The sequence below is a fragment of the Aphis gossypii genome, chromosome 1 (assembly GCF_020184175.1).
Source record: "Aphis gossypii isolate Hap1 chromosome 1, ASM2018417v2, whole genome shotgun sequence".
Taxonomy (NCBI): Eukaryota; Metazoa; Arthropoda; class Insecta; order Hemiptera; family Aphididae; genus Aphis; species Aphis gossypii.
The window spans coordinates 37,172,645-37,189,557 of NC_065530.1; the positions used below are offsets into that span (position 1 = coordinate 37,172,645).

The 16,913-nt window shown below is 23.3% G+C and overlaps 1 protein-coding gene across 1 annotated transcript in view; it reads right to left on the bottom strand.

Annotated features, from left to right (window-relative positions):
* The window catches only part of LOC114129761 (dipeptidase 1-like), a 139,633-nt gene that overhangs the window by 36,537 nt on the left and 86,183 nt on the right, over positions 1–16,913 (bottom strand). The window contains exons 3-4 of the mRNA XM_027994592.2: positions 8,081–8,228; positions 4,128–4,311 (exon numbers count right to left, since the gene is read on the bottom strand). Of these exons, the coding sequence (XP_027850393.1) occupies positions 4,128–4,311; positions 8,081–8,228 (332 nt within the window). The remainder of the gene's footprint in view (positions 1–4,127; positions 4,312–8,080; positions 8,229–16,913) is intronic.

Genomic DNA, 16,913 nt, shown 5'->3' on the forward strand with positions numbered 1-16,913 from the left:
ATGCATTTTTTTAAACCTAACTCGATATTACAATATTCTGCAAGTTGTTCAAGAGATGTATCAGTTTGGTTTGTTTTATAAGCCAAGTATTAAATATTTTTAAGATACATTGCGCACAATTATTTCCATTCAATAATTAAAACAAACACGAGCCTGTTTATTTACTGTAAAATGTATGAACTTAATATTAAAAAAGAAAATAAATAAATAAACAATAGGTTAAAACCTATACCTTCAGGCGTTAAACGTATTTAATTTACATAAATAAAACACGAATCAAAAAGGTTTGAAGTCGAGTAAATTATTCAAGTCTTTTATATTTTTCTATGATAGATATATTTTAACAATTTTAGATAACAACTTTTTATTTCTTCAAATTGAATCTAAAAAAAAGTAAATATGGACATTTTGATTAGGCTTGTTCAAAAAAAAAAAAAATTACTAACACATTTTAATATTAAACATTGAGTAAACAATTTGTACATACGTTTTTGATGTTCAATAAAAAATTAGATGCACAGTTTATATTTTTACATGGAAGATATTTAATGAATTTTGTAGAATTAACATTATAATATTAAACCATAAATAAAAATATAATTTAAATCTTAAAATTTACTTTTTTTATTGTTTCCTTAAAATGACATTATTCAAAAATAGTTTAACATAAACGTATATTACATTCTGTATATAAAAGGTGTACGGTTACACGAAAGGCGTACCTATGGTGAATATTTATCGTCTTTATGGAGTGGAAGAGAATTTGTAGGCTATAAGATTTCTGATAATAGGCTAAAGAAAGGTTTAAATATTAATACGATGGTTTCCGCTATTGTCTCAAAGGCGTCGAAATTCGAAAAAGTTTCGCATGATTTATGGGTTATCCCCTGTCAACGAAGCCTTTTGTAATAAACAAGATGGAAGATCTAAGAAGGCCAATGGTCATACATATATGCTTTCGGATCAAGATTGATATATTTTTTAACCACTGATAGATGTAAAAATATTGTTTTAATTAAAAATAAAATATACTTTTAAATCTTGTGAATAATTTACTGAAACTCAACAAAAACCACTTATTAATTATTACATTTAACTCAAGTTAACTCATCGTGACTACTAATTTATAACTTTATAACTAAAAAATATATTTCTTTTTAACTGTCTGTCTCATAATATTATTGAGTGTTTATTTTTAAATTTCAAAGAAGTACATAAAATCAATATTTATGTTTTTTCTAAAAATAGAGGACACTTATATGTGACACTATTTGTATTTGACAATGATTTAATTTAAGAAAATTATTCACATAATAGAACATCACATAATACGACGTCATAAGAACAAGAACTTTCATGGTTGGTTCAAAATATACATATATACATATTTAATGCACGATGTTATCGATGATTGTTTTTTAATATGATATAAGCAGAACTCATAAATCAAAAATGAATAATTAATGTATCCACATAATTGGTTTTAATATAAAATATAACAAAATATTAGTTTAACAAATTTAAATAAAAAATGATGAGAATATCTTATAAATTTATAGTTGATTATGTATATTATTAAATATGTGTTGAAAACTTATTTTATTTTAAAATAGTATTAAATAAAATTAAAAATAAATAATATATAGGATAAAATATTATAAAAATTTACCTAAACTTATTTTGTATTGCGTAAGTAGTATTATTTTTGATGAAATATATTCAATTTTATTATATATTATTATATTTACTAAAAATGAATAAATATTATATATTTTTAGTTAATGTTAAATAATTTAAATACAAATTAATCAAATTTAATATAATGTAATAATCAAATTATATGTAAATACATTACTTAAAACATATTCTTTTAGTGATGACGTAAACGATATTTAATATTTATTTTTATAATACTTGTATCTATAATCTAATATGTAATATTTTTCAAATTTTTTAAAGTTCAGAATGATTTTTATAAATTATATATTTTCAGTGTTTAGGTATCAAGTATATGTGGTGGATAACATTACGTTCAAATAATTTATGACTCTCTGTCGGGTGATTTGCTAAATGGGGTTCATTGAATTTATCACAACCTCTTTTTAACTTAAAAAATGTGTATTTCACGATCAAAGATTACAATAAATATGCTTTAAAAGTGAAATTCATCATTCTTAAAATATTTTTAACAATACTTATAGATAATGTCCTATTTAGTCTATATAATATTCAGAAAAATTATTTTTTGGTCAATCAAAATAAAAGTTAAATTAAAAAATAATTTAGAAGAAATTTTCTAAAAAATAGGTTGGCAAAGAAGTACAATTCTACTGTATAAATTGGTATTATTATTTCAATATATTATAACTATGTATAGAAATTGATAATATAAATATACTTGGTGAAAATAAAGTTTTTTTATGGTTATTCGTGTTTTTGAATTATAACAAAATAAAATACTGAATTTGAGTACGCATTTCCATTTTTCATCATTTTTCTACCCCAATTATTAAATAAGTACTAGAAATCGTTTCTTTTAAACCCTAAATAAATCTAATTTTCTACCAGAAACTACCTTCAAATTTGCACCAAAAAGTGATGAATAAAACACATATCAATACATTCATCTCTTCACTCATAATCTAAAACAATGTCTTAAAAAAAGAGGTAAAAGTAAAAGAAATCTAATGAGTATTTTAAGTTTGGAATAAAATATTCCCTAAGATAATAACTACCATTAATATAAACTACAGCAGTCTGTATCATTAGAAGCGTTACGCACAGCTTGAGTTACATATTTTGTTCAAAAAAGTAGACTTTAGTTATGTTTATGTATTTTAGTATTTATAATATGTAAATAAAGCTGACTGTTCTCAATTATCTTGCATTTTGTTTTAATTAATACCATTGAGTATGGATATTACTATATAATATATATTATACATTTAAACTTAATGATAATACTTATGTTGATAAATAATATATACTTTATACATATAGTTATATTTAAGAAAAGATCACCCAAGTGTTATACAAAACATTGGATGTTTTGAAGTAGAAGTTTGAACAAAGTGCAGTCTTCCATCATATTACCTCTACAAATAATTTAACGTTCAAACTTTTTTTTGGCTAATTAAAGACGGAAGTTCAAAAGAAGAAACTTTCGGTGCCAAAAAAGTGACAAAAGTTTTTTAAGAAACAAAATCAAGTAGTCAGATATATTTATTTTGACTTAGGTACCTAACTTTCAAATGGTATGATTTGACTCATGGTTAAACAATTTGTCTTACATGGGAAATAATAAAAAGTAATCATTAAGAGTAAAAATAATAAGTTTATTATATTATATTATTATAAATATGCTATAAAGTAATTAAACGAATGTAGGTATGTGGAATATCAAAAATCATTTTAAGAGTTATTAACTTTTAAGGACCAATAAAACTTATATCTTTCATAATTTATTTTCACAGTATCCTTAGTTCTTACAAGCAAAGGGAAACGTAAAAACGTTTCCTTTTATAAGTCGTGTAAGATAATAAACTAACTAATAATATAATAATTTAAAAAATAATAATGGTCTAGTATACTATTATATTATTATATTGAATTTTTTTTTTTTTTTAAGAAATAAATAAGTTTATATAATTAAAATATATTAGGTTTAATACATATTATACATAAAATTAATAAAAAGAAAGTACTATAATCCATTAAATTTAGTGTAATGTAATAATTTAGAAAAATTACTATACAATAATATTAATGTAACTTAAATTGTTTACTGTTGTACTAAATTATAGATTTTTTTTTACTTAAAAAACGCACTTGACCCGTTACATAACAGTTATTTCATATTATGAAGTACGTGACAAATATATTATATACGTATATAAAAATAAGACAGTTTTTAATTCATATTTATTCCAATTTTTTATATATTCAATAAATGTATAATGATTTGTGATTGAAATAAAGTAGATTTAAAAACTATACACCTTAAAAATACCAACCAATTGTTTTTAAATACCACGCTTATGATTTTAAAGAATAATGATACCAACTAGTTTTAATGAATAGAATTAAGATTTATTTTAATTGATATGTAGTGGGTATTCAAAACTTACCCATCTATTAATGGCACTTCTTCAAGAATTCGTCGGACCACTTCAAAAGTTTCTTCTCGATGAGATGAAAAACTAACAGGTGCCTCGGACGAGCTGGGCAGAGCAATCCATATGAGCAACACGACAAAACCAATTATTACCAATACAATACCAGCACACGGACGAACTTGTATTTCATATACAGCTGTAAATAAAAATGATTCACACACACATTAAATAAATAACTAAATTTACTAAATAAAAGTTATAATATTATGATTTGATGATTTTCCATTTTAAATCTTTTATCATGTCGTTATCATCATTTAAATTATTATGATAAATGCATTGAAATAAAAGGTAGATAATAATTAAATAAAAATATATATATATATCTTGACGATTGGCAGAATAATAATTATAAAATTTATATATAAAATTTGTATACGTTAGTCTATGAATTAATTTCACTATTTTTATTTTTATGTTATTTAACATTGTATAAATTACAAATGGATTTTTAAAACTTTAAAAATTTAATGAGTTTAATATGACATTAGCTTATAAGTATTGAAATGAATAGGTAACCCATCTATGTAAATCATGTTTAACGACTGGTAATGATACTCAGTTAATTATATTTATTAATAATTAATTTAGAATTTATAGATGGGTACTTCAACATTAATTTTATTTATTATTCTAAAAATACCAACCTAACAAAAATTTAATTATTTTAGTTATTAATAATTGTTTTAATGAACACTGAACAATGTCTTCTTATATCAGATTACCGCTTTAAATAATTATAAAAAGACTAAATTCAATTCTTTGACATATTTGGTACAATAAAATGTTATAATATAAGTTAAAACCACCTCTTATCCATTTTTGGTGTAAACTTTTGTTGGATCTGATCCAATAGATAAAATACTCTAAGTTATTACTTGTTAACAGTAATTAACCAAATAAGTATTACTAATTATTATTCATTACCAAAGTGGCAGAGTCATTATACAGGTACTCAATATAGGTAGCATAATACAGGTTCTGTAAGCAACGCTAAGAAGTATTAAGCTCGGAATATTTAATGAAATCATGACTAAATCTCCAAATTTTAATTCATTAAAAATATATGGCAGTTTAAACAACTATCTCACATTATATTTTCTTCTACAAGTAAGCGATTCAATCTATATTTTAATAGGTTAGTAAACTCATTAAATATATTATTATAGCATTTAGGCACCTTTAAACACTAATATACAATGTATAAATAGATCCACAAAATAGTTTCCAAGCCGTAGACCAAAACCTTTGATTTGGGTTCCATATTATGGGCACACACTCAATTACTGGCCGTACTTAAGAGCAATAAATAAATAACTTTAGACCAAATGGATCTAAAACGCATAAATGAATTCTATTGAAGGAGACATATAATTTCCTTAGTATTTTATTGAAGAAAGAGTATCGGTTTATTAAGAAAATGCAACAAAAGAAACTATGTATAATATATGCTTGCATATAACATGTATACATACATGTATTTCTCACACAATAGCGATATGAAGTTTAAAAGATTATTTAATGTATTTAGTCCAAGCTAAAGAAAAACCACTACAGAATATACAGACTAACAATAACGAGCGACAAATATATAATAATCATATTATACTTCATTTTTATTATGATTAAATTATGACAACGGTATGATGATAATTTGAAAACAAACATGAGTCTGAAAATGATAATTTTATAAAATTTTAATTTTAGATCATTAATGGACTGTGAATAAATCTTTTCTCTTAATAGCTACAGTATTAACGCTATCACATATTAACTATTATAATAATTTTCATACATTATATATTGTTTAAGTATTGTTATTTAATTTGAAAATAATGTACAGTTTTGTTCTTAAATTATTCAATTACATCCTAGAACAACTGACATTGATAACTCTAGCCGGTATTGTAAAATATTGAAATAATCAATTCGCCGGGGAAATAGAGGGAATGTTGAATAAGAATAATAGTATGAAATCTACAATCTACAGTTTTAAAAATGTATTTCTAGGTTGATACTACAGGTTACAGGTAAAAAAGAAATTTTAATACTTAAATAGTTAAATCGATTGTGTGTTGTTTGTAAATTCTAAGCAATGAGTGCGTATAATCTTTTTAAACTCTAGCAAAAGAAAGCTAGAAAAAAGCCAATATGTTTTAAATAGTTATTATTTTAAAAATATTTTTTATACAATATATAGGTAGTAAGAGTTAACCAACTCGTGGCTGTAGTTATAATGAGATGTCGCTCGCGAACATATTTATGTTGATCATCCTGATATACATACTATAATTATTATGTGGCAGTTATAATAAGTTCACAAATCACATTAAATTATATTAAAATTTGTACCTCGTTAGTTTTTGTTAAATCATAATAATGTTTTTTATTAGTTAAATATTTTTTTCAATCTTGAATTTATAGAAATTGAAATTTTAAAATTAGAGAAGTTGGTTACTAAAAAAAAGTATGTTGCTTTACAATAGGTATTTTATATCATTGATTATAAATGCAATATAATACTAAAACAATAATTTTTAAAGATTTATTTTCAATAATTGATTCACAGAGTTGGATAATTATACAGTTAACTAAAGCAAAATGATTTTAAATTTGTGTCTAAGATTTAGTTGACTAGTTTTTATTTCTATACATTTTCTTTTTTTATTTTATTTCATAGATAATGATTTAGAACAACTTCAAGTATAAAATCAACAACTTTATCCCAATTATACATTTTTTGTACACTCCCCTAAAAAAAAAAATTGTTATATTTTATAAAACTATAAAAACAATTTAATTATTATAAGCGAGAAACTAATATTTTTGAGTTAAATTTGAATATTAAATTAATCAGCCTTTAGGATAAAAGGTCACAACTCGCAATAAACAAACAAGTGCCTAAATAAACATTATTTAACAACAAATTATTTTTTGATTTATAAATTCATTTGATAATCATTCAAATATTTGTGATTAATGGCGGCTATTGACCCTAGATATATAAGTTTCTGAACTTACGTAATGTCATCATATTTATATTGATAAGCTTACAAGTATATAACTAAGAGTAAATATACATATGTATAAAACATGTTATGTCAAAGAAATAACCAAGTATTAATCAAAATAAATATTCTAGGTCAGAAGCAGAAAAATCAAATCCAATTTTAATTTTAATCAACAATAATAAAATTATGTGTAAAAAAAAATTAAACTTGTGAATTATCCAACCTAAGGTACATATTCAATACTTGATATCTGATTATAATAAATAGGGCATAAAGAACAAATAATAAAAAATGCTAAAGAAAAATTGAACTGCAGTAAGTTTTGATGCAGGTATAAATTATTATAATTCGAGATAAATTATTACAAATATCTACTAACACAATTTATAGGATAAGTATGATGGTTACATAGTTATACGTATTAAATACTTTTTATTCATTTACACTTTTGATAATTTTAATATTTATTTCAAGTCATAATAACGGTTAAAATACAGAAGATACATAAAATACTGACATTATTTGGTCATTTATAATTTTAAGGGTAATGCTGAATTTAAATACGCAACTATTATAGTATAGGTATATATTATAGTATAATAGACACGTACGTGGCAAAACAACTTTTCTGTTTAATAGAAAATACATTTATTTGCATATTATAATAAAATATGTGTTTTGTATTTTGTGCTTATGAACTTCAACATTCTTAATTTCGTGGTATACACTCCGCAATAACTTTGTAGTTGAAAATGGTAAGAAACTTGTAATACCTACCTAGTACTCAGTATATTATTTGCATTGCATAACAGAAAATACACGTATTTAACTATTCAAAGTGTAGACTTACTCAGATTAGAAACTTACAATTTTTAACATAAAAAATTATCTTACTTCTTTGTCGGTCTCTATCTGACGTAACTGAACTTTCGGGAGATTCATACTCTCTGCTACTGTGAACCTGTCCGTTACATAATCCTTCTCTTCTGACGTTCCCGGAAGTTGACGGCCTAGACGTTTGATGTGCGTCAGGATATCCAGTCTATATAAAATAACATTAATATAATAATAAATAAAACTGTGTCTGTCTGAATATAAGATATTTAAAAACACGTATTCTAAAATAAGTAAATGTATTTATATTACTATTATAAGTCTTATAGACTATGCATAAATAAAATATACACGATTTTTTTTATTTATAATGCATACATAATCATATACTAATAATAGTAGACGTCTAAAAAGCATTACTTTGTGTACTTGAAATCAAATATTGAATATATAAGCATATTATATTTATTCGGATTATTCCTGCCAACAGTACACAACCTGCGAATACATTGAAGGTAGAAAATAAATATTTAATAACATGCGGTCGGTCAATCTTTTGAAAACGTACACAGAATATAATATAGCTATGCTATATACATGTATACGACAAAATCTTTGTGAATCTTGAAATTTGTTAGCATCAAAGGCATTAGTAAGAGGTATATTTTGAATAGAACAGCCTATTTGAATAGTATGACAGAACGTATATTTTAAGAAACATGATAAACGACCGCTTTGTGTATAAATCTACGTGAAACTAATTACATCGCTTGTACCTACATCATAATAATATGTAAAATTTATATTAAGTGCCTATAGTTATAGAAAATATAATATCATAACATGTCACGTATATAATTTTGTAAAGACTTGCAATTTAATGAAAAAAAAAATATTGAATTAAGTTAGCTAAGTCATAACTTAGAAGTTAATAGTTAACAAACATTATAATCAATTTAAATGTTAGGAAAAATACTAAACTCATTCAGTTAAAAACAAACTAGGTAATTAATTCTATTTTCATTACTATCTAGGACCCATATTATAGTGATTAGGTGTTTGGTTAACTTTAATTTTTTTTTAATAATAACTTAACATTATCTTAAAAATGCATCCTACCTATTATGTTTTCTAATTTTGTAATTGTGCATTAGGTGATTTAGTTATCTATATATATATATATATATATATATATATACGTTTGCGTGAGCAAAATAAGTGAAATTAGACACGTAATATTATTATAAGTTTTAACGCAATGACTTAGTTCGTCATTTTTTTGAGTCAAGAAAATAATTTGAAAGTCTGCAGTGGCTGGCTAGCTAGATGTGGGTCACGTCTGGACGTCCTGAACTATCTTGAAATTTCAATACCAAACAATATCACGACTGTATTTCACCGGAACATAGAGTGTCATTCGTGGCCAGCAGTAATAGCGATGTGTAGCCACACATCTGTTACGGACTTTTGACGGCAACTTTTTACGACATCTCAGAATCGTGTGGAAAGTGGAAACCGACTACGATCAGTACTCGCCTACCGCATCACGTATATTGTACGTTGTCTCAAATTTGTATTATACTTCACACTAACTGCCACTCACTATTATCATCTCTTAACTTAAACATTTTTATCAGGTACATACTAGAAATTTTACCAGCAATAATATTTCTGTATTGCTTTGCACATGATATAGGTACCTGCTATAACGTTGGTATTTTATTTTTTACGGAAATTTACAATTAGTTACACAGTGTTTACATATTATTTTAATGCAATGTTGGATATATTACAACAATAGAGTTATTTAATGAATTGAATGGTTGAAATATTTCTATTTTATTTAAATATTACATTTTTTAATTGTATAAAATACAATGATTAATACGTTTTGATTTGGGTTGAGCCCGAGAGATGAGTCAAGGTTTTTAGATATTTTAAAGTAGAATCAGTGATGATAAAAATTTGTCATTTGGTTAGGATGTGTTTAATTGTTACTTTTATATCACGAGCCTCAAGCACGATTGCGCCTAACCACTTTTAGCCATAATTACGTATTTATGTCTTATAGGCTAGTGTATCCTACTCGCAAATGGTTAAGAATAGTCTCATCATATTGTTAAAACAAAACAATACACAGTAAAACCTCTCTATAACGGAATCTCTTGGGACCAAAAATGTTTCCGTTATAAAAAGTTTTCTTTATAGAGAGGTAGAATTATATTATATCATTTGAATCAGAACTATTGAAATTTTCTGTTATAAGGAGGTTTCATCCTAATAAAGTGTCCATTATAGGGTGGTTTAACTGTATAATAATTAAAAACAAAAAAAACATCATATTATAATAAAATATAATTTAAATTGTTTATACTTATGTACAATTATATGATAGATACGGAACTTCTACCATTGTTTTATCAATTTGATTAGATTTAAATAAAAAAAATTGTTAAAAATAAATCAAAAACGATTTTTTTTTTTTTGGAGATTGGTTAAATCCTCATTTTATTAAATCTCTTAAAAAGTTTTGTCAATAATAATAATTTTTTATGAATGCTTTATAAAAACTATAGAGAAAATTAAATATAATACCTATTTACTACATACCAAATAACTGATATAACGAATAGATATAAAGTATGTATCAAAATAGTCTTAACAGTAAAATATTGTCATAATAAAACGTATACATTACTAAAAGTTTTTTTATATAAGTTAAATAATATTAAGTACACCGTGTCCGTGACTCGTATAATAGTTATTCGTAGTATTCCTGAAAATAACGAGATATATTCAATAACCGCTTCATCGCCAGAGAGGATTATTCAATTTATAGGTCAATTCGCCTTCATTTTTTCCTTTAATAATTAATTTATTAATATTCTTGAGATTTTTTTATATTGCTTATATAACTAGCACCATGTGACGATATAAATTTCTGTTTTTAAAATAAGATAATCCTATTTACTGAAGATTATTTAGTGGATTGTTTTTATGAACATTTTAATGTACCTTGTACCTATCTAGTTTAAAATTCTAACAACGAGTACCTTCTCAAATATTGATATTTTTGTATTCATAGAAGCGTTCTTATGTAGGTAACATACAAATCTTAAGAATTAAAAAAATATGATCAAGTATATTTAAAAATTCCAATAATAATATATTGAATAACTACGAAGAAGAAAAATCATGACCATGTTTGGTGATTTATTTTGTATAAAAATTATTATTTTCATGTTGGTAAAGATCTATTTTATAATAAAATATTATTTAATATTTGCTTATTCAACTTATACTTGTCAAGCCAAAGTAAATATTTTTTTAAACTTAGTTTACACTTAACAAAAGTTGGACTATTTATTTTTGATTAAACCATGCATGCAAAATTACCAATAAATCAGGATTAAAATATTATAAAACCTTTCTAAACTAGAATAGCGATAAAATCTACACCTACGTATAAAATAATATATTATCACCATATTGATAAACTGATTTTTATGTGCTTTATTATAGTTATAATCAATCAGATTTCATTATTTGTTAAAAATTAAATGAATTGAAAATTCATTAATCATTTTTCCTAAGCTATTATCATTATAAGTGTCTTGATTATCAGGGACAATATTGTATATATAATATATATAAATGCATTTTATATAACTATTACATTTATAATTAATAATTAATTTTAGTTTACAATAAAAACTGATTAGGATAAAAAAAAAAAAAAACATATAATATTAAAATACTTATAATATTATAGAATAATCTATAACTACCTAGCAACATTTTTTTTAAATAAAAATTTCATAATTTTTTATTTATTATGTGTATAATAATTGATTTAATAATTATTTAAAATGATTTTAATAAAAATAAATTTAAACTAAATCTTAAGAAAATCTTAAAGTTGAATAAAATTAAAATAGCTATTTTAAGTAGGTATGTGATTTTTAAATTGGGTCAAAAAAATAAGATTTTACTAAAATTTTAAAACATTATTAATCTAAAAACTGTAATTGCTAAATTAATTTTTTTTCAAAGTAATTCAAATTTATATTATTATTTTATAGACCCTATTCTTAATGTACACTGTTGCTGAGTATGAGACATCGTTACTTTTGTACTTTTTATTTTAATAAAAACTATAATAAATAAAACTGTTGATTGTGTGTAGCAATTGCATTTTACAGAATTTTTTAAAACTAAAAACACTTAGTCAAATTTTCTGTAAATTAGTTTACATTAGTTTATAATTTATTACATAAAAATAAATTTAACATGTTAATATCTTTTGACTATTTGGTATATACATTTGTATAAAGTAAAACATATTCAATTAGAAAATATGAGAAGAGAATTCCATTTCTGTTTAAATTATCAAGTTTAAATTGTCAGCAAGCCAAAAAATAGCATACTGAGATAATTTCCACATAATAAACTATAAACTAGATTTATAAATAATAATATGCGATAAAGATTTAAAAATCAGAATAAAGTTCTACAAAATAGTATAATAACTCAAACTTTGTTACAATAATTATAAATTTATACTATTCATAGATCAAAAATGATATAGTATAGTGTAGAGATACATATGGTTACTATCTAGATCAGAGACAATGGTACTTGTTTAAATATTTAGAAATGTATATTACCACTTTTATAAATGCTTTTGAACTAAAAAATCAATACCAGTCGCATATTTATGAAAAAAGAAAAAAAATATTTATTAATTATTTACAACTACAGTTTATTTATCTGTTGTGAAATAAGTTTACAGTAAAAAATACTAAATGTTAGTTTATTAAAAAATGACCAATATAAAAAAATAAATAATAATAATAAACTGAATAAAATGGTTTTGACAGTACAAAATAATTTGAATTTAACAATAAAAAATATTCAATTTTTTTTTTGCATCAATCCATTAAATATTTCTATTACTGAAAAACCCCAGGGTTTCTATTAAATAATTACCACTCAGCCTCAAATTCTTTGATGTACACAGGTACTTCTTATGAAAGGATTTATTACTATAATTACAATTAGATGATTAATAAAAAAGTTAAATAATATAACTTAAAACTATTAGTATTTCAAGTAGTAAAAATATATCATTATTCTATTCAATACTAGAAATAGTTTATACTCGAACCTTTAAAACTAAATGCGTGTTGTATGTATGAGACTATGAGATAAAGCTTAGATTGTTTTAAAACATTATTTTTTCTTTATTATTATTATATATTTTTAAATTAGTATTTTGTTGTATTATAACTATACTTTCAATTATAGAGTATTTTTTTAGAATTTTTTTTTTAACAATTTATTTGAATAATTTCAAAATAATTAATTTTATTTAAGTATTTTACAAAGATTTTTTCACACTTTTAAAATTTAATAATATTAAACACTTTCATTTATATTTAAAATTGTGTACTAATAATTAGTATATAACAATATATAAAAACAATTTTCAAGAAAAATTAAAACAATAGTTATTTAAAATCAATATTACTGCATGTTATATTTTAATATAAATATTAGGTATGGGTATAAAACTAAAAAAAAAAAAATGTACTTTTAAAATAAAATTAAAAAACAATAAGTTTCATAGTCTTCTTATAATAACAGTGTTAATTAGATTCATTTTAATATTACCGAATTCTAAAATAACTTTAATGACTTTTAGTCAGTTAGATTAAACATGTTAATATGGTAAGAAAGTGTTATTACTTAAAGAGAATTCATAAAAAGTTCTTAGTAAATATCTTGGAAACGGATCTCCTGAATTTTTTATTGAGTTTGTATTAATCAATACAAATAACTATTTCACTAATATTTCATAGTTAATAAATGTATCCAATATATTTTATAAACTTGATTTGATTTAATAATTTAAAAAATGAAAAAAAGTAAATTATTATTTAAATATTATCATTACTGAAATGCATTTTATATTATTTATAAATGATCAAGTTATAATAAAATGTAATACTTATATTCTTCTATCACAACAAATATGATAACATGCTACAGTATATTTTTAATGATTAATTGATTGAATGACTGGATAGGTCAAGTGTCAATGTGTGCCAGGACCATTATATCCATATGGAAATTGTGCTCAAGTATATAAAACTGTATATAATCTTTAAATTATAATTTAATTTTAGTTTTTATTCTGGCTATACATGTTGTTAAGATTATTTATTTATTGATTAGTCTAGAAATTTAGCTGGTATAGCAAAAATCGTATAGACTAAGCATACCTAATTGTGTTACGGATTTTTTAAGGAGTTTTGATCATTTTTTTTTTTTTTTAAGTGATTGTACAATATATTTCCTGACATTGTGCGAGAAAATATAGAAAAACAGTTAAATTGAGTATAAATTGCAATAAACTCCAATCAACTATTGAATCTGTTCACACAATTAAAATACTGATATTAACTAGATATCACTAACGTAATTATTATTATTATTATTATTATTATTGTTAGTACTTTAGTTTAAATTATACAATACAATATTTTAATATAATTATTATAAATAAAATTATATTTAGCGAGAATTATTTAATTTTCTAATGTATTATATAAGTTAATCGTGTGGATTTGATAGGGAATATCCAATACGTTAATAAAATAATATTGGTTCAAATTGCGATACTTATAAAAAGTTCTATCTATTAGTTCATATTTATTATTTAAATCTCAAAAACTCTATATTTTCTACAAATGCTCAAAGATTAAGTCAAAATTATAAACAATAGAATCATGTTCATAATCCATAATAACTAGATATTAACTATTTGGGTGACTAAACTTATTTTTTTTTTTATGATTTTAGAGAATACAATTTCGAAGATCTTGAAAGGCTTGAATAGAATTGTTCTTTAGAGGGATCAAGCCGAACGAGGTCATCCTTATAAGTTACCTGTGTCTGTGGCATTTGAAACTTACAATAGGAAAGTAAAAACTATTTTGATTATGTTCAGCATTGCATTGTTTGTTGAGAAATGTCCAAACGTTCACTGACCAGTATATAGTAGAATTACTTGTGTTATAATAATAATAATAATAATACGGTGTATTTAATCTGACCATTAATAATATAATAAATTAACAACTTTCTTAAACAATGGTGACTTTTCCTACTAGCAAAAATAGTAACATGATAATACTATCTTAGATTTATCGCAAAGTTCTTACTAAATAGTTAAAATAAAATTGCTGTTGTCAAAAGTAAGTCAACAGAGATAGATGATATTGGTATCCAAACCAATAAGAAATGTCAAAAACTTTTTCTCAACTATACGAAACTTCAGTATACACTGGTGAAAATATGTCTTCTACACTAAATTTAAAAATAGACAATAATTTAACTGGTTACAATAATCAATAACAAATCGCAGTACTGAGGGCCGTGTAACAATACAACGACCTTTTACAAATTAACTTAAAGTATACACTTGTTATACCTAATCAAAACCCTACACAACTTCGAGATGCTGTATGTAGATTGCATTAATCTGTTCATTGTAAATTGTACAAGTTGTAATAAATAAATGTATTCGTGGCAGGTAACTAAGAATAAAATAAATTGTATTGTATAATTAACTTTTTAAATTTTTGTACAGTATAAAAGTACGTATTTATACATTATAAACTGTTTAATTCTCCGCTAAAAAAAATGTATGCGATTGTCATCAATTATTGTAGTTCGTCATAAGAATCAAAGAGTATAGTATACAAGACACATTTTAATAGATAAAATAAATCTATATTTTATTGCATCCCGATAAAAATCAATCAATTACAATATTATCTCGATGACCGAGCGATAGTCAGGAATTGTATGCGTATTGCGTATACTTAGTTTAAATGGCAGTATATTATATTTGGCCTAGAAACAATATAACCCTACGCTTTGAAAATATATCAACCGTGTCATTAAATAGCAAACCATAAATGTAATATTATACACACACTTATCAAATGAATCAAAAGTAACTTTTAGTATTGTTAAACACCACAAAAGCGCTACATAGAATGTATATTATATACTATTGAAATAAAAAATATTCTAATCCGACATTATTGTATTCAAAAAACCACCACTGAAATCCCATTAAAAATTCAGTAAATATACGTTTTTACTACGTATAATATACTAAACTTTACACTTCACAGCACAATAAATACGAGGGTGGGAGAATAGAAAAAAATGCCCGAGTTAATCAATCCTGTTTATCACAAGTTATTATGGTTTTCCATCAGATATACAGAAAAAATACCTTGGTACAGTTTCCGTGACACGAGTATTATTGACCTTTGGAATTTTAGTACCTACATTGAATCAAACTTTAATAATAAAAAAAAAAAAAAACAATACTAAAATGCCAAAATTCAATATTGACATGTTTTTTTTCTACTTCCTGCCTTATTTCAGCATCACTGATATGTGTCAATATTAGAAAAAAAATATTTCATTTTAAATCCTAACACTGGTGTACTGTAATGACTAAACGATTCGAATTGTTTTAATAGTTAAAATAGTGAAAATGTTTCAAGAATTGTATCAGTTTGATTTTAAATTTTACGTAATTATGTGATATAAAACATTACAATAGAGTCAATGATTTATGATTGTAGATAGAACAATTATAAATGTTAGGAAAATGATTTAAAGAGGATTTATATAATTGTCTTTGACTATGAATCTTATGGCTTATAGAATATATTTATTTGATTTCATCGGTTGAGTCGTAGAAACCAAGTTTGTAAAACATTTTTTCTTCTTTGAAGTTGTCTACTTTATGGTTCTCATATAGTCGCAAATTGTACTTTATTATTGAATTATGAAAAGCGATTTAATT